Genomic DNA, 24,191 nt, shown 5'->3' with positions numbered 1-24,191 from the left:
CAACATATGTGCAATTGACCAAACCAATGCTGCCAAATAGAAAGCATGACAACAAAGTTCTGCCTGCCTTTTTGCTGTCTGGAGTCACAAATTTGGGGTTTGCTCCACTACTTGTTTGCTAATTTTGATGAAATTTGTGGAAATATATATATACCTTCTGCTTCTCTTTCAAAATGGTTCAAAGTGCTGATTATCTTAAAAGCTATGTTGTAAAGAGGGGCACAGGGATAAACTGAGTGGCAATGCTGTCTCATAAGCCCTGTTTTCTTAGGAAAAATGGCTAAAAATTAAATTACTGGTGACACAGCGTATGTAAACTTCGATCATCCAGATGTTTCAAAGCATAGTCCAAGCACGGTGTTCAAATAACAAATATGGAATTCAAGAGACAGGCAAATTTTAGTAATTGATACTCAAAGGGCTAAGGTTTATCCTTATACTGATTACTTTGAATGTTCATGTGGATGCCAGTGTCTCTTTAATGAGTAGAGTTGCTCTATATGTAGGGAGACAGTAGGTTAGGTGGTCTGCATAATGTTTTTAGAAACACTCTATTCACTTTGTTTTGATGGGTTTACTATGGAATGGTTTTTATTAATTCCATTCAGAGACAAAAATTATACATTTCATTAACTATTAGAAAGAACAGAGAAGTGGCTGGAAGAATTATCATAATCTGGTAGACAGACAAATCACTCTGTCTAAAATGCTCTCCCAGCCCCTTCTTTGGTAAACATCTTAGACACAAGCCACTGGATTGGATGCATCTTGAGCTCATTCAGCTAGCAACACAATTTTCCTACTTCCTGCCAGTTATCTCTTGTTGATTCCATTCACCTAGCTTTAGATGGCTTAAGCGTCAGTGCCCTGATGTTCTAGTTCAGATAATTTCTCCTTCCGTGTCTGGAATAACTCTCTTCTGATAGGGAAGTGCTGCATTATGCAATGGTATGCAGCTGCTACTTTTTTTCCTGTAGATGTAACTTTGCTTAAGTACCTTATCAGATCCTCATCAGCATGGTACCTAGCTTTTCGTCGCTTGCATTAGAAGAGGTTCTTTGTCTCCAAAGGGATGCTAGATTATATTAATGCACCTGCAGCAAAGGATTTAGAAGCAGCATTTTGTCCCCCCAGCAACAGAGACAAAAACAGCAGAAGGCAGATCTGCAGCCTTAGCAACACAAGTTGTCAGAAATTTGGGATTCTTCTTCAGGATGCTGACCTGTAGATTTTGCCCTGATGACTATTGTGTCTGAGTTGAGTTGAGATGCAGAAAAATTATTCACATATATTTACTTAGAATAGATTAATCAAAAAATAAACTTTTCTGCACAACACAGGCTGAATGGAATTTTCTTAATCATGCAGATAAACCTTACTCAGATGAGTAGTCTTCAGTTGAATGAGATCAACTTGTGTGAGAAGACCTTTCTCTTAAAGGACTGCGTGACAGAATCCATTCAAATCAAAGTCACAGTGTTTCCTATGATTGATGCAGGTTCAAGTATTTTCATTTAGGCAGAATATCCAGGCAGAATAATAATGCTGCCTTACTAACACATGTTCATCTGCTTGAATAGAAAACCATAAGCTCTCATTCTATAATGTTAAGAATACATGCAAAAGTTCTTTATGGTTGTATAATTACAGAACCATAGGATAAAACCCAATTTTGTAACTTTAGTGTGATTGTTCTTCTAAGAACATGCATTGCTAGCTCAAGCCTATTTTTTTGTTCTATTATTCATATATGTTATTCTTTTATATTTGTTGTAAAATTTAAGGGTTTGTATGTTAGAGAAAATACACTCTTGAAATAAAAAGTTGAAGTAAACAGCTTTATAATTTCCTAATTGCCTTGTAAAAAATTCAAAATAACTAGTGTTTTCTTTCTAGTATTCAAGAACCTGTTTTGTTCTGTTTCATGTTCTGATTGCTTCTAACAGCAGTAAAGTCCTTTATAAAGAATTTCTGAGATCTGCAAAGGAAAATCACTACATAAGAACTGGGTATTGTAATTTCTGTTATGATGAGGTAGGAACAGTAGAACAAGATCAGTAAGAAGTAGGACAAAATCAGCTTCATGGTGGACATTGGGGTAAAAAAAGTCCAAGCTGGGTCATACAACGGCAGAAGGACCTGAGACCAAGCTAGGACACTTTTCTCTACACCTTTACCTCAGGATCCTCAAAATAGAGTTGCCCATTACAATTTCTTCATAGGAAAGCCTTCTTAGCTTCTTGCCTTCCTCTTCATTTCTCTGTTGCAGTTGAAAGGTACAGTCCTACAGGTGGTTCAGCTGGCATAGCTGAAGAACTAAACTACAATAAGAGGGAAAGAATCAGCAGGTGAAGAGAGGAGTGGACAGGAACCTCCTTGATTGCTTTTGCTACTACAGCAAATAGCTGTGGGTGTGTATAGCTAAAATAATAGCATTCTCAGGTAGTGGCTGATCTGTATGGAGAAACAGAACCTGCTGTTTCTTGCAGTTACTTCCTTAACTCAAGAGTCAAGAGCTTATGCTGTGAATATAGGGATTTCAGCTCTGCAAATGACTGCATGGATGTGAAGATAAAACCAGATGAGGAAACTTCCCAGTTTTCATTTGTTATTTAGAAATCTATGAAATCCCACTGTGTAAAAATACGTTAAGAATATTAGCAGGGCGTGTTCAAATTCTCAAAAGCAAGGTATTCAGCCCACTTGTAAAACTGCATTACAAAACAGTCTTTAATTACACACACTTGTCTTACTACAGCCAGAGTACATTAAAATAGTAAAAATGGGTACAATTCATTTCTGGTGTAATTCCACCACTTCTAGAAGGGAAATTAATCTTGGTTATCATGCTCTGTGAGTAGTGAAACTCTTGAAACATACAGGACAGAGATGTAAGCAGAATAATGCTGTTACCAAAATGACTGTCCAGTGACTTCTCTAAGGAGAAAGATGCTGGTAGCATCCAAACAGAAATCTGTGAAAACATCAAACCGCATTTTGCTGCTGTAAAAGCAATGACTGCTGATATTGGGGTTGTCACCTGTGTCACATGTGGCCAAAGACAAAACAGAAATATAAGGGATTTTTCCTAGCAATTCAGTTCACAAAACACAAAAGTGTCTATTGTTAAGAAATGAAATGTGCTATGGCTTCATGGGTCTTATCCTGCCAACATTTGCCATCCATGATATGGATTATCAAAACCAAGACTGTTGACTTTGGCTCTGGCAGACTCTGGTCAGAAATAATGTCTGGTAATGCTGCATTGCCATTTGCAATCCCTGCATTGCCTGGATAACTGTTCCAGGGCTGCATTCAAAGCCTTCTCTAGTATGATGCATATTGGGGCATATCCTTATCGTAGCATTTCTCTGGGGACTGTGACTAAAACAGTACTAAAATATATATCACAGTATTGATATCTGTTTACACAGTTAACCGTTCTCTGTACCTTATAGGAGGACATCATAGCATTTATCAATCGTAATTACCCATTTGTCTTAATACAGTGTGAAGTGTTAATAACCAGTACATAACTGGTGTTGCAGCAGGAGGCCTCAACAGGTAATAGCTAGCTGTTAAATACAACAGCTAGAAATCACTGTGTGCCTTTATTGTAGTTTCATCTGCCTTGAAGAGGTAGTTGAGTTGCAAGTGCTTTGTAAAAGATAGTTACAGCAAATATTTAGAACACCTAGATGGAGATCAGTCAGGGAGAGCTGAAACAGCAGTTCAGAGGCTTAGTTTCACATGGCAATGCAGTAGAAAACTGACTGAAGCTTCTGAAGATGGACTAGGCTATAAAAGAGGAATACTGAGGACACAGAGAAGGTGGAGTTGAGATTAATGAAAGCTAGTGAAAGAAAACTGGAGGATTTACAAATCACCACCTGCAGTATTTCTACATCAGCTTCTTCTGTGAGCTCTCTGAATACCTAGAAATTTGAAACTATCTTCACCCCTCTGTGTCTGCCTCATTTTAAGTATATCAGCTCATGTTCAATCCACCCCTGTATGCACACTTGCTTACATGGGTTTAAAACCACATTTTTTATAAACTTTGTGTATAGTCAGGACCTTCTGTAAAGTAAGAGTACTTTGGCAGGGGACACATTCACTGGGTCTATAATCATATATACAGTTGGGATACCTGGATGTAAAATTTTGTTAAAATAACTGGTAGAAGTAGTGTATATATAATACATCAATTCTGTTGGAGAGTATGAACTCTGTCTAGACTTCTAGCATTTTATTTATACATTGCTTAAGTACAAATTACTATATATTCACCATATAGGTGAAAAATGTAATCCAACATGCATGGACTACAGAAAAAGATCCTCTATAAGGAGAACAAATGAGTTTCTAGACCAATGGAATGAAATGCACCCCTTACCATATACTTAGCAAACTCCACTGAATCTGGAAGCACCAAAAAACCAACTTCTTCACAATTCAACACTTAGTTTATAGTCATGTTTTTAGGGATGAAATATCTTCTTTTGGATGGTGTGTTGATATGCCAGTATCTGCGATTTTGGGGAAGAGCAGTAGTTTCTAGACAAGAATGGGAATCCAAGGGAGTAATATTCATTTAGTCCGTCAATTGTTGCTCAGTCTTTTGACTCTACCAAAAGCACAATAGATGAAAATAAGACTAAATTTACAGGTTAATTCTATGCAAATGGTCACATCAAGACTACAGATTTCAAGTAGCAGGTTTTCTACATCTGTTGAACATCTGCAGCAAACACCTTGAGTCAAATCTGAATTGTTTATAGCTGAATTATTAACAAAGCTCTGAGCCACCTTGGACCTGGCACCACATGTGAATTAAGCTCCTTGGTACTCCTCCAGAACTAAAAACTCAATACAAAGACTTATATGGCTGTGTGGAAACCAACCCAAGATAGGGCTGATGCCAAGTTTGAACTAATAAGCTCTGCAGTCTCCATTTGAAGCTTCTCAAGTAACTGCACACTGCTTTCCAGTGTGTCTCATGATGTCAGTATTATTTACTGTGCTTTTTTCTATTACTGGGATTATTTCAGCATGATACTTGCTTGTACTTTCATTTCCAAGAATTTTAATGAAAAAGTTCAGGTTCAAGTTTGGAATTTATATTGCTGTAAATGATACAGGCTGAATCTGAGTGCCATTTTTTAAGAGTCTGTTTCAAAAGGCCATTTGAACAGTTCAAGTTTTAAAGAAAGGCTCTTGACCTTCTGGTGAACTCCAGTGGGAAACCAAAGTTCTAATGTTAGTTGCTATTTCTTCAGCACATAGAGCCCTACAATGTGTAAGTGTGCCAAATTTCAGTCTTCTAGTTTGATGGGAATATGCCAATTAATTATATTTCAATAAAAGAAGAAGCCATATTGTATAGCAGTTAGTATAGTTCTCAGCAGTTCTCTGTGCCCAGTTCCTAGGAAGCTGAAAGGAACTTAAGTAATTCAGGTGCAGTGCCAGGCCTGACAAGTTTCTGGGCACCATGGATCATCTAGCTATAGATAATCAGGAGTTGATTGTGGGTATATTAGACTCTGTAACTCTATTGTATAATTATACTAAAATCAGTGTATTGCAGTAGTAATTAATTTTGAATAAAACCTTTTGTTTCACAATGTCTGAAGCAAATAAAAATGTGTCAAGACATCGCCATGTTGGAGCCCCTAGATTTTTTTTTATGCCACTAAAAAATTTTTATTATCTATTAGTGTTTCACCAAATAGGGCTGAAAGACATGGGGCTGTCCTAACAGAATGAAGAAGAACCTACAAATACCTAGCACCCAGGATTATAATTACAGGGTAAAATACAGGCAAGTTCTTCAGCAGTGTTTGTAGTAAAAGCAACTATCTTTTTGTAGTCGTATATACACTATGCCTTCAGTATTCGTATTTAAAAGAAACCACTTATTATTAGTTTCTTAGATTCTTCTTCAATGCCTTGTATTTGAACACATGGATAAAAGATGAATGGAGTCAGTTCTACGATTCACTGTATGTAAAAGAGAACTGGATTGATCCACTGCTAAGGTAAGCAGTACTTAAGTAGCCTGCGGCCACCTCAAAGTTTAAAAGCTGGAGAAAGTTTCCCCTGAAAGTTCAATTTGCTGTTAAACTGTTTCTATTGAAGTCACTGGGAACCCTTCTTGTCTTCGTGAGACTATAATAATCCCTTTAACTTACCCAGAGGCAAGGTTCTCTCATAGAAAAGTCCTTTCACAGCTGTTGTACATTTGCTTCTCAGTGCCCCTGAATAAATCAAACATCATACTCTGAAAAAAAATAAAAATCCAAGTTCCAAATTATCTTACAGAGTTAGACTCATGCCTCATAAGTCACTTCAACATCTGTATGACATTAAGCATTTGAAAATAGATGTTTGACTTCCCTGAGTTTGGCTTTATGCACAGACTTGTTTATGCCGATGGTCATAAAATCCCTTCTGAGCAAATCAGATAAGCATGTAAACAAGTCTTTTAAAATTATTATTTATTTACACAATTGCAACATCATTTAACAGTTTAAATGCTCTGAGGTGCCAGGTGTGTCCACACATTGGTTAGGTGGTGATACAGTAGCATGAGTACTTTTGCCAAACTGGAACATTTTCATGTGGAGAACGGTAGCTCTGTAGCCTATTGTGTCACTTTTTCACTCTCATTTTTACCCAGGACAGATAAATTAGAGCTAGCATTGGTACACCAATGTGGCTGCAATCACACATCCTCCTCACTGCAGTATAGATTAACCCAGATGATGGCAAACACTGTTAAGACAAAAATGTGCTACAAACAATGTCAGCTGGAAAAGAGTTTGCATCTAGTTCTAACTGTCATGTCAAAGTCAATAGAATTAATCCTTTCATACTATGTAGATTATGCCAAATTAGCAAATGTATAGTATAGATTTGGCTTGCAATACTTCAAATTCCACTGAGTTCTACAGGAACTGCAGGGATATATTTGAAGTCAGAATTTGACTCAATATATTCCATTGTAGTGATTCTAATTATAACGTATACTTACAAGAGTATAAAGGTACTGATAGAGATGTATAGAGATATACACACATATCCACACAGTTTTTATATGTACATATGTATGCAGGCAGATGCTTAATCTATTGCTTGTTTCATTAACACTAAGCTTATTGGAGCTGTCCTTCACAGTCGGTTACATTCAATGTAACAAACCCATGTTTTGTCTAGAAGTTGTAAAAATAAGTTGTACAAAAATATTAAAGATCGTATTTGGTTACTGGGTTTGAAAATTCCTTCAGGGGGCTGAGAATGCATTGATCAGTTTAATCAGTTCAGTAGTTTAAATTCTTTCAAATATGTCTTCATATTCCTCTTTCTAATGTCAATGAGGTTAATATAAAGAGTTCTATTTATTTTAATGGAGCTGCATTACTTGCAGAAGTTACTTGCAAGCCTCATCCCATAATGACAGTACTAGCTAAGGTCACAGTCACATAAACAAGTTACTGTAAATTTGCATTGTCAGCTGCTCTTTAATTTCTGGGAAAGCTCCATTGCATGTGTAATACTTATGGATAGAACACATATAGAGGAGGAATAACTGACATGAAGCTGTCACCATAATTAGCTCTGTGATAACCTGTTTGTGTCTTACCTTGAATTCTGCGCCTTCCTGTCATTCCTTGGAAGAAGTCTGAACCTTCATACAAGCCAAAATCCAAACACAGAGAAATCAAAATCATCTTGACTGCCCTACAGGGTTCACTGAGGGTTCATTTGCTAATTCACCAAACTCCTTACATCTTCCTACTTTTTTATTAGAACTGCCTGTACTTTGAGATTGATTTATGTATGCTCTGTCAGTTGGTAAATGTGGCAATACTCAGACCACTGTTTGTTCACAGTCTCTTCTTCTAAGTGTATTAAGCGTGTACTTAGCTTATGACAGCTACTTTTCTGATTCACAGTCTGGTCCTGCTGCAAAACAAACTGGCGAGATAGTTGCTTATTCAGTAAAAACTGTGGCTATTTCACCACTGGTAGTCTGAATGGACTAGCATCTATCAAGAGGTGAAGTAACACTGTCCAACTAAATCATGAGTACAAATTCATAGGTCTTGAAATTGAATGGCTGAAAGCATTACAGAATTTGCACCAATGCCAACCTCATATACTGCATGTAAGTTTGTATGAAAGAAAAAAATGAAATAAAATTGAAAAATCTGTTTTTATTTGAAGATGGCAGCCAAAAGTACAGCAACTGATTGAACAGCTCACAGATAAATTAAGTAATCGTACTACCACTGTCAAGACTTCGATGGTCACTCAGCCAAAGGAATTTAATTTGACTGTACCCAGACCACGTGCCATTCCTATACCTCTGCCAATACCCGTACTGGAAAAAAGGCCACCTGTGAGTTTTTTTATGCTTTGAGAGATACTAAGTTTTATGTATGCTTGTGTACGAAATCATAGTAGGGGAGTTAATAGTCTCTTTAAAAATAATTATAGAAAAACTACAACCTTTGACAGATCAACAAGGATTTTTGTAATATTCTGTGTTATTGAAGGTCAGATTTCTAAAAAACACCCAAAGTAATTCTCTTCATTTCAGTGAATGTTGTGTAAGCAAATTGTAAGCCAAATGAAGGAAAGGGAAAAGGTTGGTTCCCGTAGTTGTTTTGTGACTTTTGGAGCTAGAAATATACAGTGGGTACAAACTGATGACAGCATTGATACAAGTGTTTCTGGTAGTCCTTGGATTTGTAAGATGTTTGCTTTGGATAATGCACTGCAGCAGGTAAGAAAAGAACATTCAAATGAAAATTTTTTATGAAGTTAGATTTTTGTAGATAAACTCTCATTAAAATAGATGGCAAAGCAATTTCACTGGAGATGAGATGGACTCTAGGTTTGCAACTCCTCCTTGAGAGTGGAATTTTATTCCTTTCTAATGTTGAATGTCTAAAATTAAGGTTTTTCAGTTTAAATTTATTGCTCACGTATAAATGAGACTAGATTTATCTCTGAAATGCTAAGCTTTTATTTTACTCGTTGTCTAACATTGTGATTTAGTTACACTGGTACAAATCAGAGATACACAACTGGTTTTAAGTTAGCTCACTGGGGTAAGGCAAACAAGATTTGGGATCAAGCTGCTATGACTAACTTAATAAAGACTCCAAAATCATGTATATTTAAATTCAGTGGGAAGTGAGCTTGGAAGTCATAGTTTTGGGCATTATCTGCCACCTTGTATTAGCACTTCAGGTTTTAAATAATACATGTGTTGAATGCTCTTAGAAACCATTTACATCTCAGGATGGCCGAGCAATTTAATGGTAGTGTGTTATACAGTTAATGGGATTTTACACTGAAACAGCTTAATACCAGGCTCTGAAAAACTGCATTTAATAACTACTTAATCAGTATAGGAATGAGTCATATTGCTGTCATTTTAGTACCTTTATGCTGTGCAGCCCCTCTTAGAATAGATTTGCTTTAATGTAGATGCATTTACTGAAGTTCATTTGTGTTGTTAGGATTATACTAAATTTGGTTTACATTCTGGCCAAGTCTGCAAATTTAAAAGCTTGTGTGAATCTAAAACCATTAGCGTAGTAGTGACATATGTTGTGCTCATTTCTGTACCTATCTCAGCAAATAAAGCTTCACTTTAATTTGCCATATTGTTGACAGTATCACCATTTTAGATCCTGAAATGAACAGAGACTGAAAAGACAGCCCAGATGGCAAGAAAGAGTTAGTAAAGTGAGAGCAGGCCATAGTTTTGGCTACTGTATGGTGGACAGTTGTATGTAATTGAGAGGAATGCATGGAAATAAAGATCTTCCAGATTACATGCCATAATCAGATGCAGAAATTTTCTCACAAAGTTGTTCGTTTTATGAGATATCCAATTTTTCTCATGGTTCTCATGCATCTGTCAAAGAACTTGTCATGTGGTACATTAGCAGGGACTATTGTAGTCACAATAACTATAGGTGTAGTTAGTGCTCGACTTTGAAACTGCTGTATGAATTCATATGGAGGTGTCTGGATTTCGAGCAATGACTATTGATAAGTTTGCATCCCTATGGGGAAATTAGTTCATTCTGATTAACAGGATTATTATTTTAGGTATTTCTGCTAGGTTGCATTATTTTCTCTAGTAGAAATAAAATGCAAAGTAAGATGAGATATATCACATACATTGAGTTCAGGAGCTGGGATAGTACTGCTGTCCTGTACACTGAACACATGCTTCTTTCACAGGAGAGGACTGGAGATTGGGGTTATTGCAGAAGGCAGAGTAGTTAGTTGTCTTAGCGTTCTGTATTGAGAAGGGACTCTCCACAGACCTTGGAAAGTTTCACTGGAGTAACATAGGCCTAGAAAGTTAGGATAATCATTCATCATCATAAACATTCATCAGAAATGGGGGACAGTAAGTGAAAAACACTTAAGTTCTGAAATTTAATAATGAAACATTTCACTCCTTTAAATATTTGGCCTAAAGATTATAAATTCTTCTCTCCACTGTCCTTTATACACAAGCACATGGATGCACACACAAGCATGCACATATGCATATACGCATTCATAAATACAATTCTACAAAGAAAAATGAGTGCTTTAGCTTGAAGTTTGCAAAGGAAACAAATGGAGACAGGTGCTTAAACCTGATTAACATGCAAAATGATTTGGACACATTTAACTTCCTTGGATATCCTGGCCTTGAGTTACAAATAAAATCCATTCTTTTAATATCACCACTGTACTAGAATAATAAAGCAATTATTTTATTTTTAGATTTTCTGTAAACCAATAATGTAGTTTAAAAAAAAATAAAAAGGCTGCACTGAGATGTTATTGTAACACCATTCAGCCAGATTTAGTGAATATTTTAGATATTTTCCTTATTATTTCAGCTGTGCTTCATGAGTGGAGTTGCTGATTGTTTAAAATAATTAAATGGGTGAATTCATTTGGCCAATATGGAGGATTTTGTTTGCAAATATATAGACCCAACAGTATATTTATCTTTATGATCTTGTTATGTATAAAAATAGAAGCTCTTAATACAATAGCATTGCATTAGCTTGCCCTTGTCCATCTTACAACAGTAACTTTAAAAAAATAGAAGAGTGATGACTACTGAAGTTCAAAGTGATTATTCATTTTGTTCTTTCTTAAACTTCTTGTGGTACCTACTCCCTAAATAAACTTCTGGTAAAAAGGTATCCAGAAAGCACAGGTGAGCCTGACCACTGGATGGAGAGGAAAAGCAAGGTTGGTGTCTCTTACTCCCAGCCCCCTTTCTTTCACATTAGGATTAAGTAGGTACAGTTTGGTCTTTTGATCTCTGGAGTTTACAATTTATTTATAGTGACTTATTCATCCTATTCCAGCAACTGGGTAATTGCTGTATTGTCTATCTGTCTGTCTGATTGGTACTCAACACCATGATATCTGAGGGCTAAATTACAAGGCTAGGATCATTTTTGAAACAGAGCTGATTGAAAAGTGTCCTCCTTAAATTACTTGGAATAAGCATAGCAGTTTCTGAGGAGAGATTTTCAGCTTACACTGGCAGATGAGTACAGTTTTGCAGGTAAAGCACATGACTAGGAAGAAGAGTGAAATAAACTGATACTCACTGCCTGTGCAACCCTTTGCAAATCCTCTGGGCTTTAATTTCTCCATCCCTAAAAGCATAATAAAAATTCTTAGATACTGCTGGGAAATAGTTTCAGTTCTACTTCACTTAAAAAGCTCACAAAAATACTTGAGCAGTCTCACTGGTGCATTTAATTGCTGGCTGCTTCTGTTTGTGCATTTGTTTTGCCTGTAGATAATGATGTCAAATAGCAAAGGCAGTGGAAAGTACATCAGATTCATGAGTTTTTCAAAGCATAGCTCTTATATAGTCCAATAAAGCTAGATGGGATCCCCATGTTCCCCAATCTGACCTCCAGTACAATACAGATTATAGATTCATCCCATTAATTCTTGAATTAATTCTGTAACTTCTAATTGAACTAGAACATTTTTAGCAAGATAAATATTTAAGCAGATGTCCACTAAACTGGCAGACTATCTCACCCACATAGGAAGGAGACATCGAGTCTTTTTTCAGAGTTTGCTTCTGGGCAGGATTTATTGCTCAAGCAAATATTGAAATCCACCAGAGGTTTCAGCCTAACTCAAAACCATACCGTCCCTAGTCTCCTGTTGATCCATAATGACAGCCAGACGAAAAGTCTTTCCTGGTCATTTTATCTGTAGCACTTTCTGACATGTTAATGCTTTCCCAAATCTTTGACTAATGCTAGGAGGGCCATCTCGGTCCTCTGCTTCCAAACATTTAAACTATACCTCCAGTGGTATTCCCTTACAAGGACATTAGGGCAGCCATAGTAAACCAGAGCAAAGGCCCATTTTGCTCAGTGTTATCTTCTCCAGCAGTGGCCAAACACAGAGGTCTAGGAAGACTACAGGGACAGGACAAGCATAGCTGCTGCTTTCTCCAACTGCCTTCTCAGCCTCCCACCATTTCAGCTCAAAGACTTCCTCAGCTACAATGAAGTTCCTGGGTATTTAATAAACTTCAAAGGGTTTCTCTTCCCTAAACTTCTTTGGAGTCTCTGTAACTTGTTGCTTCTACCACACACTGTGCCAGAGAGATCCATAGCTTAACTTTATTCAGCTGCCCTATCTGGCTGTCAGTGCTGTGAAGCTGAAGTTTATGAGATGCCAAACAGAACTTTTCCCCTTCTGGCAACATTTTTTTCCCCTTGATAGGGCCTATAGTATTTATTATTTCTTTAGGCTTTCTTGTACTAGTTTCAGATTTTTCTTTCTTTCTGGTCTTTTGACTAGGGATTATAGTACATTGGACATGACTGAAAAGTCTGGGTAGTCCCAGCTAATTGGAATCTGTCCATGTCTTCTACACTGGCACTAATAGAAAAGAATCAATAATTAAAAAATAACTGCAGCTGTTCTATGGTAAAAGTAAATATTTTTTTTTCCTGCAAGAATGCGTCGCTTGGAATGTTTTATACCCGATATTGCAGAGACTATTGCCTTTTAATATAGGTTCCCCCAAGCACCTACAAACCTCCAAAGGAAAAAAAGCAACTAGAGGAAATCAAAACAAAAAATCGCCGAAAAGCAGAAGTAAGTGTATTATGTTCTTGTTCTAGTCTTTCCTTTCTTCTAAACTGTTTCTTCTGTAATGTTCCATTTTCACAAGTCTTGGAACTTTATCTGAAACATATTTGCTTTTGCACCTAATAGTTCCTGGCTCTTTCTCTAGAGTCATGAAGTTTGTATCCTCTGTTCTGTTCTATCACCCTTTTTCCATCTGCCTTATTTTATTATTAATTATCTGAGACAAGGTCCACCTTTTATTCACTATATAAGTACTATGTGCAAAATTATGCAAGTAGCCATGTAAGGTAGCAAGAACATGATTACTTTCTTCTCTTCACAAGCTAGAAATAGTTTGATGGCTCTTTTACTCCCACAGGACGTGGATATTTAAGGTATTCACTTAATAATTAAGGCTTCAAAATATGTTCAGTATTTTGGGGTTTTTTTCTATAGTAACTGATAAATAACCACATGTCATCACCCACTGTTTTAAAATATCAGCAGATTCTGACTTCTTTTTTGTGCTGGCTCCATACTCTTTTCCTTCAGCAGGCTGAGAGAGTGGGAAGTCATGATTTGTAAAGAAGCAGAGTACATGGTCTGTGTGTTAAGAGAGCAGGAGAAGGGAGAGCCTGGAAAAACAAAGAAACAGATCTAGTTATTTGATCCAAACTTTGATATGAATCCTGTCCAATGAGTTAGCTCCTATCATAGTTAAAGCAGATTGTTGTCATCTTCTCCTTGGACGGGAATTAATTAAATGTTAGTTTCTACTTTCTTCCTCCCCACACTGCAATCACCATATCCAATCGAGTAACAGTATAAGCTTGATAAAAGGCATGCTATTTGACTCCTTTTTATCTGCACTCTCACACCCCCATTCTGAGAATGCCTTACTCTAGCTTTCACTAGCCAGTACAAATCCATTTATCACTGTTCTGGGCTCTCCTCATGTCCTTGTGAAAGGGGCATTGGATTCTGTTCCTAAACTATAGTAAATGCTTTAATGTGTGGTAGATTCTAGGGGGATAAACTTTGCATTCCTTTTGCTGGCCCATCACATTACCTATGCTTGATATTTCATTATAAAACAGTACAACATTATTTTTTATCCTTTTATTATTTCCGTATTGTGGAGAAAGCACATGCCTATTTGTCTGTGTGCTTATTTGTACGTACAAACTTCCTAGGAAAAAATGGGAAGGAAAAGCAAGATATCACAGTGCCTGTATTGTCAAAAATCTATGACAACTATAAAATCACTTAAAAACCAGCCACATTCTTCACTGGAGAAAATGCATGAATACAAGGAACAAAGGAAAACCACCACAGAAATTATAGCTGCAATAACGGCACTTTTTGTCGCTTCTGGAATGTTATAAAAGGCATCCAAAGCATTCACAGAGGTCAGTTCCCTAGACTGTTTCCTAAACAAGCTGAAATGTTGGGTCCTAAAAGAAATATGCATTAAAATGCCACTTGTTTCATAGCATTTTTGCAGAAGCTGTAACTGTCGCTAGACGTACCAAGTCTGAGCATCTGTAAGAAGGAGTGAGAACACTGGAAGCCATACTCTAGACAGTTATGGAAGCGCTGATGTTATGGACAGCTGCTGTACAGAAAGCCATTAAAAAATCTAGTCTGTGTTTCACAGCTTTGATTAGACATTTGGTTTACAACCAAAAGAAATATCCAAAAACTAGAAATGTGGCTGCCTGTACTTCCCCCTTTAAAATGATAGGTGGAATTACTGTTGGGTGTGTGCCTATTGGAGCAACCCTTGGGGCTCAGATCCCCTGACAGTAATCTTCTAATTTAACTCAAAAACAACGCCATTGGTTGTTAGCTATGTAGAAACGGTTACTACCTATGGTACCGATGTGCCATAGATAATTATGAGGCTTTTAAGTTGAATTCTGGATGAGCAACATGTTTCATATGGGCAGACCTATGAAAGGCCTGTTGCCCTATGCAAAGGATACAACCAGGCAGAACTATGTAGAAAATCAAGACTTGCCTACTTCAGGTCTTTAACCAGGAATGAAAATTCATATAAATACTAAGTCAAGCTTTAATTCATTGGAAAAAAAATAATACAGTGGTCAGGGCTGCAAGGCTTTTCGAGACAGAAAGCTCTTATTTAGAGAATTTAAATGTACCATACTTTTTAACCTAATTGCTTGAATTTTAGGATCTGCTCCTGAAAGCAAATGCTAACCAGTTCAGGTGTGCAATGATGAAGTCTGAAAAGGAAGAGGTATGCTACAAAATACTTTATTACCTAAAAATCCCCCAGTATGAAGATGAAAAATGACTGGAGTATTTAAAGATATCTCAAAGTATTGGAAAATTTTTCTTTATTTGGGGTTAGGAATTACGTGCTATCATTTATAGCTGTACCGTCATTTCACATCCATATACTAATATTTGCCTCTTTAGATGCGTAATGCACAACCCCCTTTTCCTATACTTCTGGTGCTGCTTTATTATTCTCCTGGTTTTGAGACAAGCAGCTTTCCTGTGATACTACTTCAACAAGTCTCCAAACTGGCAATATTTCTCTAAACCCAGATATTTTTTTTCCATTAACTTTTATGCCACAGAGCAGCCAAGCTGAGGGAATAACGGTCCCATTCATACAGAATTCTTGCTTTGGTTGATTCCCAGTTCACAACTATGTCACCTAACTATGTATGTAATATATTCATTTCAGCATCACATCTGCATATTCTATTCACTGTGTTCATTCCCATGGCACCAGACACTTTCACATCAGTATCTATAGCTAACACCATAAAATTAAATTAATAACCATCAGTAGAATTCTACCAGTATTTAATAATTTCACGAAGTGTGCTTTGACACCCTATTTTGTCTTCCCAATATCTATTTCAGTTAAGAGCTGAATACATTCATGTATATAGGTAATATTTCATAGTCAAACAAAACTTCACTGTTTACTTTTTTAGCATGATTTAATTAATATTTGGACCAACCTTTGTATGGTCATTTGGTATGGTTGGGCGTACATAGCATGTTTTTGTGGATATAACAGTTCCAAAATATGTCCCCTGTGATCGTACTTGTTACTCTAGATGAATATTCAAGAGTGATTTTTGGTAAATATCTAGTATTTTTTGCTGAGTACTTGAAAATCTGTCTCTGAAATGAAATAATGTATTTTTTGTTTGAACTGCAGAACACACATGACAGTATGAAGAGTAAACCAGCATTCCAGGCTCAAAAGATCCAAAGCAAGGTGAGTAATCTTTAAGGTACTGTTGTCAGATGTACTTGAAAACTTTGGAATTAAAAACACACATGCAAATTCTGGGGTGATGCAAACTCTACTGGAATCCATGTTTTTTACACTAAGTTCTGTGGCCAGGAGCATGGGATGGATTGGGTCTATGGCTCATAAATTTTGGCCTATGCACCATTAACAATCCACAAAGAAATGGTCAGGGAGCAAGAGTGTGGCTACTCCAGAAGGGAAGAGAAACAAGGAGCCAAAGGTAATGAAAGCACAGTCAGTGTCCTCACCAGCCAGGCCACAGTATCTGAACATGACAAAGCTGGTGGTAGTGACAGGTTCTCCTGACAGCAACTCGTCTTTAGGCAAAGCAAGGGAGTCCAGTCAGGAGACAAGGCTACAGCAGCAACCCAGGTCCATGACAGCAGGAGACAGAACTGGATGGACAACCAGGAGCAGAATTACTTCTAGCATAATGGGAAAGGACTGAAGCCCATATCTGAGCTTAAGTGGGGCTCCCCGACCAGTCCTAGGTGAGGCTGATCAGGGCAATTAAGACCTGTTTGTTCCCTGAGGGCCCTGACAGGCAAGTTGTGTGTAGTTGCACAATGTAACCACATTGCCTTAACAGTGTTTTCTATTACAAAGGGAGAAGTTTTGATGTAAAATGGTAAGGACTGAGAATAGTCCACAGGAAAAAAAAGAATTGTAAACCCCTGGTTTAAGAACTCAGCATAGGGACAGAAGAATCTTGTGTCTGTAAATCACTGTTTCAAAATGAGATCCTAAAGAATGCTGAGCAATCATTCCAGCTGATGACGGTCTGGTACACAATATACAATCAGTCTGGATGTTTGTCTTGTTTTCTTTAGACACACTGAGGTCATAAAATCCACTATACTGATTGCTTCTTTGCTAGGATTTCCAAGGTTCAGAGAATTGTAAACATGGAAAACAGGCTGTTCAGCCTTAATGGTATAACACATGAAAACTCACATTGCTATTTCTGTAATAACTGTACTACAGATAATCTTCAGTCTTACATAGTTCAATCTGTCACCTTTCATTTGTTTCACGTTCATATGCAGAATAATTTAATGTGGAAGCTGTGCTTGTATTGTGACCTCAAGTATCTTGTGAGTGGGTCTGCCTACTCTTTAAAACTATGTTTAGGTACAGCTCATATACACTTTGGAAAGACTGTTTCCCTGCTTGGGGAACTGGGCATCTGGCAACTATTTCTAAAGCATATCTGGCATTTATCACATACTGAAGTTATCTTTAATAACAGTATCACCTACTCAGTCTGCTTGCTTACAATCCAGCAGCATTTAAATTACAAGAAAGTAGTAAGATCCCAGTTCCTTCTGCACTCAAAATCAGGGAAAAAAAACCAAAACAGGAAGTATTTACATGGTTAACCCAAACAAGCATGACCTGTAATTATGTGGGCTTAGTTCAGGACTATGTATATTCCACTTCCTTTTCTGATAATGTAAAATATTGAAACCTTAGTGTGGACTAATAAGAGTCAAACCATCTGCCTAACTGCATTAAAAAAATATGGATCTGACACCTTATGGCATCTATCAGGGCCACTTCTAACACCTGCTATTATCTCGTCTAGGAGCACAATCAGTTTTATCTTGTCTAAACACATTTGCCTTAAAGGTTGGTTAGGTGATATTCAAGATGCTGCTATAACTTTCAAGCTGAGATAGCCATATTGTTATTGACTTTTAAAATACTTTCTACTCCTGTTGCCTTCCTGCCTGTGCAACTCTGTGAGTAGACAAATCCTAAGAGGAAAGTTTATCCAAGATCTATAAATAAGATTATAATCCATCCTCAAATTAATGAAATTATATAATGTTTTAACCAACTAGTATTTTCCTTTCCTCTTTTTAGAACACCCACAGTACATTAAATAAATTTTTTTCATTTCAAACACATTCATTATGTGCAGCAGCAATTATTTCTCATTGCTGTTACAAAATATCTATTAATCCTTTTCACTGGAAGAATGAGACAGTACAAATGCATCATCACTGTGTCAGTCTGCCTCTTGCTCATATCAGGCCTTGCTCTTTACATATTTATTGGTTTTGGTGAGCTACTGTGTGTTCATTAGGTGGCAACAGTGAATACAATTTTTTTTCCACAAGAACTACAGTGTTCTGCAATTTTCCCAATTATTTCCATTTTGTGATCTTGAAAAAAGGGAAGATATCTCATAACAGGAAGAGAATGAGTAAAAGTCAAAACTTCCTTGATACTACATGATATAGAAGAATCTATTCAGTTATTTTACTTATATCTGTCTGCATATATCTTGGGAGTCCTAGTTATTTTGACTATACAGGCTGTTATATTTCTGTTTCATTGTCATACAGTCATATTTCTGTTTAATAAACTGGGAAACTGAAGTTAAAGGTATCTCCATAATCATTCTTAGTTCAGTTCTCTAGCAAAATTATAGTTACTGTCCTGGTTTTGGCTGGAATAAAGTTAATTTTCTTTTCTTAGTAGCTGGTATAGTGCTGCGTTTTGGATTTAGGATGAGAACAATGTTGATAACACACTGATGTCTTAGTTGTTGCTAAGCAGTTGTTAGCGTACTAAGTCAAAGACTTTTCACCTTTTCATACTGCCCTGCCAGCAGAGGCTGGGAGTGCACAAGAAACTAGGAGGGGATACAGCCAGCACAGCTGACCCAAAGGAGCCAAAGGGGTATTCCATACCATATTACATCATGCCCAGTATATAAACTGGGGGGAGTTGGCCAGGGGGCACCACGGCTCAGGGATTGGCTGGGCATCAGTCAGCAGGTGGTAAGCAACTGTATTGTGCATTACTTGTTTTGTGTATTCTCTTATTAGTAGTAGTGGTAGTATTTTCCCTTCCTTTTCTGTTCTGTTAAACTGTCTTTATCTCAACCCATGAGTTTCACTTTTTTTTTCCCAATTCTGTCCCCTATCCCACTGCTGGGGGGGGAGTGAGCGAGCAGCTGCATGGTGGTTAGCTGCCAGCTGGGGTTAAACCACGACAGTTAGTAAATACAGAATATGAAATCTGTATACACAGGTAATTGCCAAAAATATGAAAATTTCTACATGTGTCAGAGAAAATGCCTACTCTAAGCAGACGTTTTGTACACAGTATAGTGTAAAAAATACAGGCTGCGGAGGGAATGTTCATATAATACAGAAGTCTGTGACAAGAGTTGTGAAGTAGACCAAAAAGAAGGAAGGACATCATTAGGCATTAAGAAGAGTAAGTACAGTGAGTCAAACAAAAGAAATAAAATACATAGTTTTGGGTTTTTTTTCCTAAATTCTTCAAGTTATCATCATTTTGTCAAGAAACAGACAGGTAATTAATTTTTGTCCATTAAAATGTGCCATCTGTGTCGAAAACAGAGTAATTCTACTTCGTGAATTTCTAGGTGATAGCATGTGTTTGTTATCCTCAACCTACCTAATTAATATCAATTATGAAACATCCTTTTTCCAGTTAGCTTATGTATTTCAGGAGACTGCAGTACCTATTTGTGCATACAATATTTGCAGTATATAGCTTGAGTGATTCTGTGCATCTGTTTCTTAGCCACTCATTAAGCTGTTAATTTGGAATTTAAATACGTTTGGATTCTGAACACAGAACTTGTCTGGATTTATGTCAAATGTGTCATGACTAAGCTTTGTTTTCTGCAGGAATGATCCCAGTTCTTATCACACGAGCACTGTTTTGCCTTGGTTCAGATCAGGTCTCTTACATGTGTCTGCAAAGGTGATACATTTTTTCTGAATAGCCTACTTGTGCAGGGAACTTTTTTAGCTGGCAGAGAGGTTGTTCCCTCCCCCCCTCAGTATTTAGAGGTTGTCTGGGAGTTAGTCCTAAGGCAAAACTGTGAAGAACTGCAAAGCAGCCACAGGTTCTACTCCAAGTTACACTACGAGGCCTGAAAGTCACTGAGAACTGTACTTCACTTCTACTGTCTAGAAAATGGATATGGCAATCGGTGATGCTAGTTGTCTTAAAAATATTTTGAAGTTATAATGGTGATTATTTGTAAAACAATTCTGAGACCTTCCTATGAAAGGTAGTGCTTATGTTTGACTTTAATGGTTTTGGCTACCTTACCGTCTTTCAGAGAAGCAGTTTTATTTTCTTTGTCCAAAGCAGATGGAATCCCTGCACACTATCTATACGAGCACTAAAAAAAATGAAAGAAAGTGAACACATTCTGTGGGATTTGACATGGTCCAAGAGTGATTACAAATTTATAATCCACTTGGGGGACTTTGCTGATTTCTTAAGCAGCTTGAGTGGTTTATGAACAGCATGCAATTTCATTGTGAATGTCAGATTAGTGCTAGATGAATGCTTTAAGCAAAATTTATGCTGTCTTAGGTCGATTTATTTAACCCATTGAAATGTTTTTATATTCTGTTTTATGGTTTACATTACTAACTATAGTATATACATTCCCTTTCCTGACAGATTGACAATATACCTATTAAATTAAATGCTGCAGCTATTTTAAGAGAGGGTGCCCTCTATCAGCGGAAAATGGAACAGGAGCTCAAGAGGTATAATCATGCTTCTTTCTCAGATTACTTTTCACATCCCTGGATATAGAATAATTAACCACATTAAAAATAATTAAGTAAATTACAGGTAAACTAAAATAATGGATCTGTTGTAAGGCATTAGGAAGCTATTCTATAAACATGGCTGGCAAAGAGAAAAGCAGACTGAAATGAAAAGTCTACATTAAAGTCATTGTTTTACAGTAGATGCTATACAGTGTGACTGTGTTCTGATTTAGCACTCTGGCTAGCATCCACTTGCAAAGTCCAATAAGGATCACTTGCTATATTTATTCCGATTCTCCAGAATAAATAATGAACGTAATACACATCTAATTCTGTGTCCATTATAAAAGATGCATATATATTAAGCCAAATAATTTCATGTATCCCCATTTTCTGCAATGGTTTTCATAAGGAATTCAGCAGCATAGGTTTTCATCAGACGTTAACTAGGGAGAGGGCGACTCCTGAATGGTCACTGCAGGTTGTATTCTATAACTAGAATTACAGAACATTTTCACTAATAATTTTAACAAAGATAAAACCTATATCATGTCATCTTGATTTAGTATTATTTCTAATCCACCTGACTTAGCAGGCAAAGCACTAAATATTGTTAGCATTTTAAGTCCCGGAATGACTGCCTAAGGTTGTATTTGGTCTTTGGACCTAGGAAATTTTCGTATATGGATCAAGATTTTAGCAGTAAGATATTATGCATCACTCAGGTTCTGTTATCAGCTATGTATGTATATTGAGGTTCTTTTGTATTACTTATGATACTGTTCACTCTAGCAAAATTTTGTTCCACTCAGCAAAGGAATAGATTTTCCCTGTAACTTAACACTATTTTATATTAATGAGTTTTAATCTTCAGCTGCATTTAACACACAACAGATACATATATGTATGCATTGGGGAGACTCAGTTCACTGCATTTGTGTGTCTCTGCCCTAGTTCTTGGCTCATTCACTCCTCTGCTGCAGGACTTTGATAGGCCTGCCCCAGGGCTTTGCTATGCTTTTCTCTCTCAGTGAGCACAAAAACTAAGAATGTGGCTTTGCTTAACAGCTGAATACTTCTTTGCCTCATTACAGCAATATTATTTAATTGACAAAATACAAAACAGAAATAGAATTGAGCAGAAAAGTTTTTAGTTCTCTGCGTTAAAGTGGCCAAGGAGATTGCCAAAGAGAAAAGTTGTTTGTTCTTTGTTCTTTCTACCTCTAAGCAAAGTAATCCTCTGGGAAAATATACATACCTTCAGCCTGATTCTCCCTGCTCCTTATGAGAATCCATATGTAGCTAAAGTTTGCCCTCTCTTGGGGCTTCGTTTTACTGAAAACTTTCAGGTCCATGCCCTCATGCACTTTGTTCTAGCTTGGCTTTCGGAGGCTTTCCACATAGTAGGAACACCTTTTAGACTGGAAGTAAAATATATCTGTCAAACGACTTTGTGATGACCACTTTTTTTCTCTGCAGAGATCAAACACCTTATATCACAACAGACTACTAGAAACATTTTATGAACCAAGGCAAGGCTGCAGAGCCAGATCCCTAGCATAGTATACTCTTTCTTCTCTCCTGCAGAATTGAAAATTTGCTACAAGGGGCTGGAGACCCATCTGAATTCTTGGAATGGCAAAAGCAGATGCGTGGAAAAGATTTGGAAGAACAGCTGGCTGAAATAGAGTGTAGGAGGCTTCAAGGGAAACTGAGTCATGAAGAGGCAGTTCTAGCCCATCAGAATGTAATTCAAGAAAATAAGAAGAAAGCTGATCTAATGAGAGAAGAGGTAATACATACAGCGTTGCTCAAATTTTGCTTACATTCAATCAGTGCAAAACATACCACAGATGATACCTACTATAAGAAGGTGTAAAAGTTCTATACAGTGTTTTTACTCACTGGATTCTGCAAACAATGGAAAAATAGTGCTATAACTTCCAGATACAGCAATGTTTATACATTAAAGTACTTTTTACAAGTGTTTGATTTGATTGATAACACTTACGAAGTAAACTGAATAAAACAGAAGGTTAAAGCATTCTCCCCTATATTCACATCATTGTGCATATCTTTTTTGAACAAATACTGAGATACTAAGCACCATTTGCAATGAAATCACCAATATATGACTAATTTCATTATCTTGTTAAAATGAGAGCCACAAATATGAAAGAATTTTTTTTCTTAAACTGATATAATTCAATTTCCTTCATATTACCTGACATGCCTAGATCTCTCTTAGGGGAAATTCAGGCAGAGAACCCTCTTTGGATCTCTATATATGGAAAACTGAATATTTATGCCAAGAAGAATTTTCACACAGTTTCCGATCTGGCAAATCGCAGTTTCCCAAAAACATTGCTAGATCTTTTTGGTTTTTTCCCAAGCTCACATTACATTTTTTCCAGTGCTTTTCCTATAAACTAAACAAGTGATCAAGAAATAACTAATACTATAGATTTTAAATTTTTCACAGTCACTGTCACAGGCTTTTCTTTTCTATTAGCCCAGTTTGCTGCTACGCCCTGTAGGCCAGCCAGTACTTTTCTCTTGGGCATCTCTCACAGATGCCTCTGCAGTGTCTCAGCAACTTAAGATAGGACCACAAATGTACAAGATTTTCGTACAGGCCACCCTGCAAAAGGGAGACTTGCTTTAAGAGTTCCTTTTTTGTCCTATAAAATCTTTCAGTCTTTTTTGGCATTGAGTCTTCATGTCTGTTTAGACAGGCTGTAGCAAGAACTTAAAAGTGAACCCTACTATATGTACAACTGAGCATAGCGTGATCACTCACACTCATTCCAAAATTATTGTAATTATTATATTCACCTCAATTTCTGAGCATATGTGTTTTATTTGTTAACAGAAATGCCCCAAAATGTATAGATTTAGGGATGTGCAAATCAGACTTGCGCTAACCTGACCAATTCCAGGCAGCTCCCTTCACTTGCCAACAGATGCCAGCAGGGCACTTCATCCATATGGAGATCTCCAGAAGTACTAAGCACCAATTCCCCATTCACCAACAGCTCTCATGCTGACCCTTGTCCTTCTTTTAAACTCTAGTCTTCCATCTAAAACAGAAAGTACAGTAAGGAATCTAGTCTGGGAAAATCCAGTTTGCTGCTTCCTGTTCATTTCCTCTGACAAAGAAAGGAACATGATAGCCAAAAGTGGACTTTCGTATG

General features: G+C 37.0%; 1 protein-coding gene across 2 annotated transcripts in view; it reads left to right on the top strand.

The window, feature by feature from the left end:
* Nucleotides 1-24,191, top strand: part of CFAP99 (cilia and flagella associated protein 99) — a 60,951-nt gene that overhangs the window by 17,991 nt on the left and 18,769 nt on the right. For both annotated transcript variants that reach the window (XM_010577225.1, XM_010577234.1), the window contains 7 exons: nucleotides 5,926-6,038; nucleotides 8,227-8,401; nucleotides 13,090-13,170; nucleotides 15,338-15,403; nucleotides 16,346-16,405; nucleotides 20,903-20,991; nucleotides 22,585-22,789. In XM_010577225.1, the coding sequence (XP_010575527.1) occupies nucleotides 5,926-6,038; nucleotides 8,227-8,401; nucleotides 13,090-13,170; nucleotides 15,338-15,403; nucleotides 16,346-16,405; nucleotides 20,903-20,991; nucleotides 22,585-22,789 (789 nt within the window). The remainder of the gene's footprint in view (nucleotides 1-5,925; nucleotides 6,039-8,226; nucleotides 8,402-13,089; nucleotides 13,171-15,337; nucleotides 15,404-16,345; nucleotides 16,406-20,902; nucleotides 20,992-22,584; nucleotides 22,790-24,191) is intronic.

Source organism: Haliaeetus leucocephalus, unplaced genomic scaffold, assembly GCF_000737465.1.
Source record: "Haliaeetus leucocephalus isolate CR32 unplaced genomic scaffold, Haliaeetus_leucocephalus-4.0 Scaffold51, whole genome shotgun sequence".
NCBI classification, from domain to species: domain Eukaryota; kingdom Metazoa; phylum Chordata; class Aves; order Accipitriformes; family Accipitridae; genus Haliaeetus; species Haliaeetus leucocephalus.
This window is presented reverse-complemented; position numbering and strand designations above follow the sequence as displayed.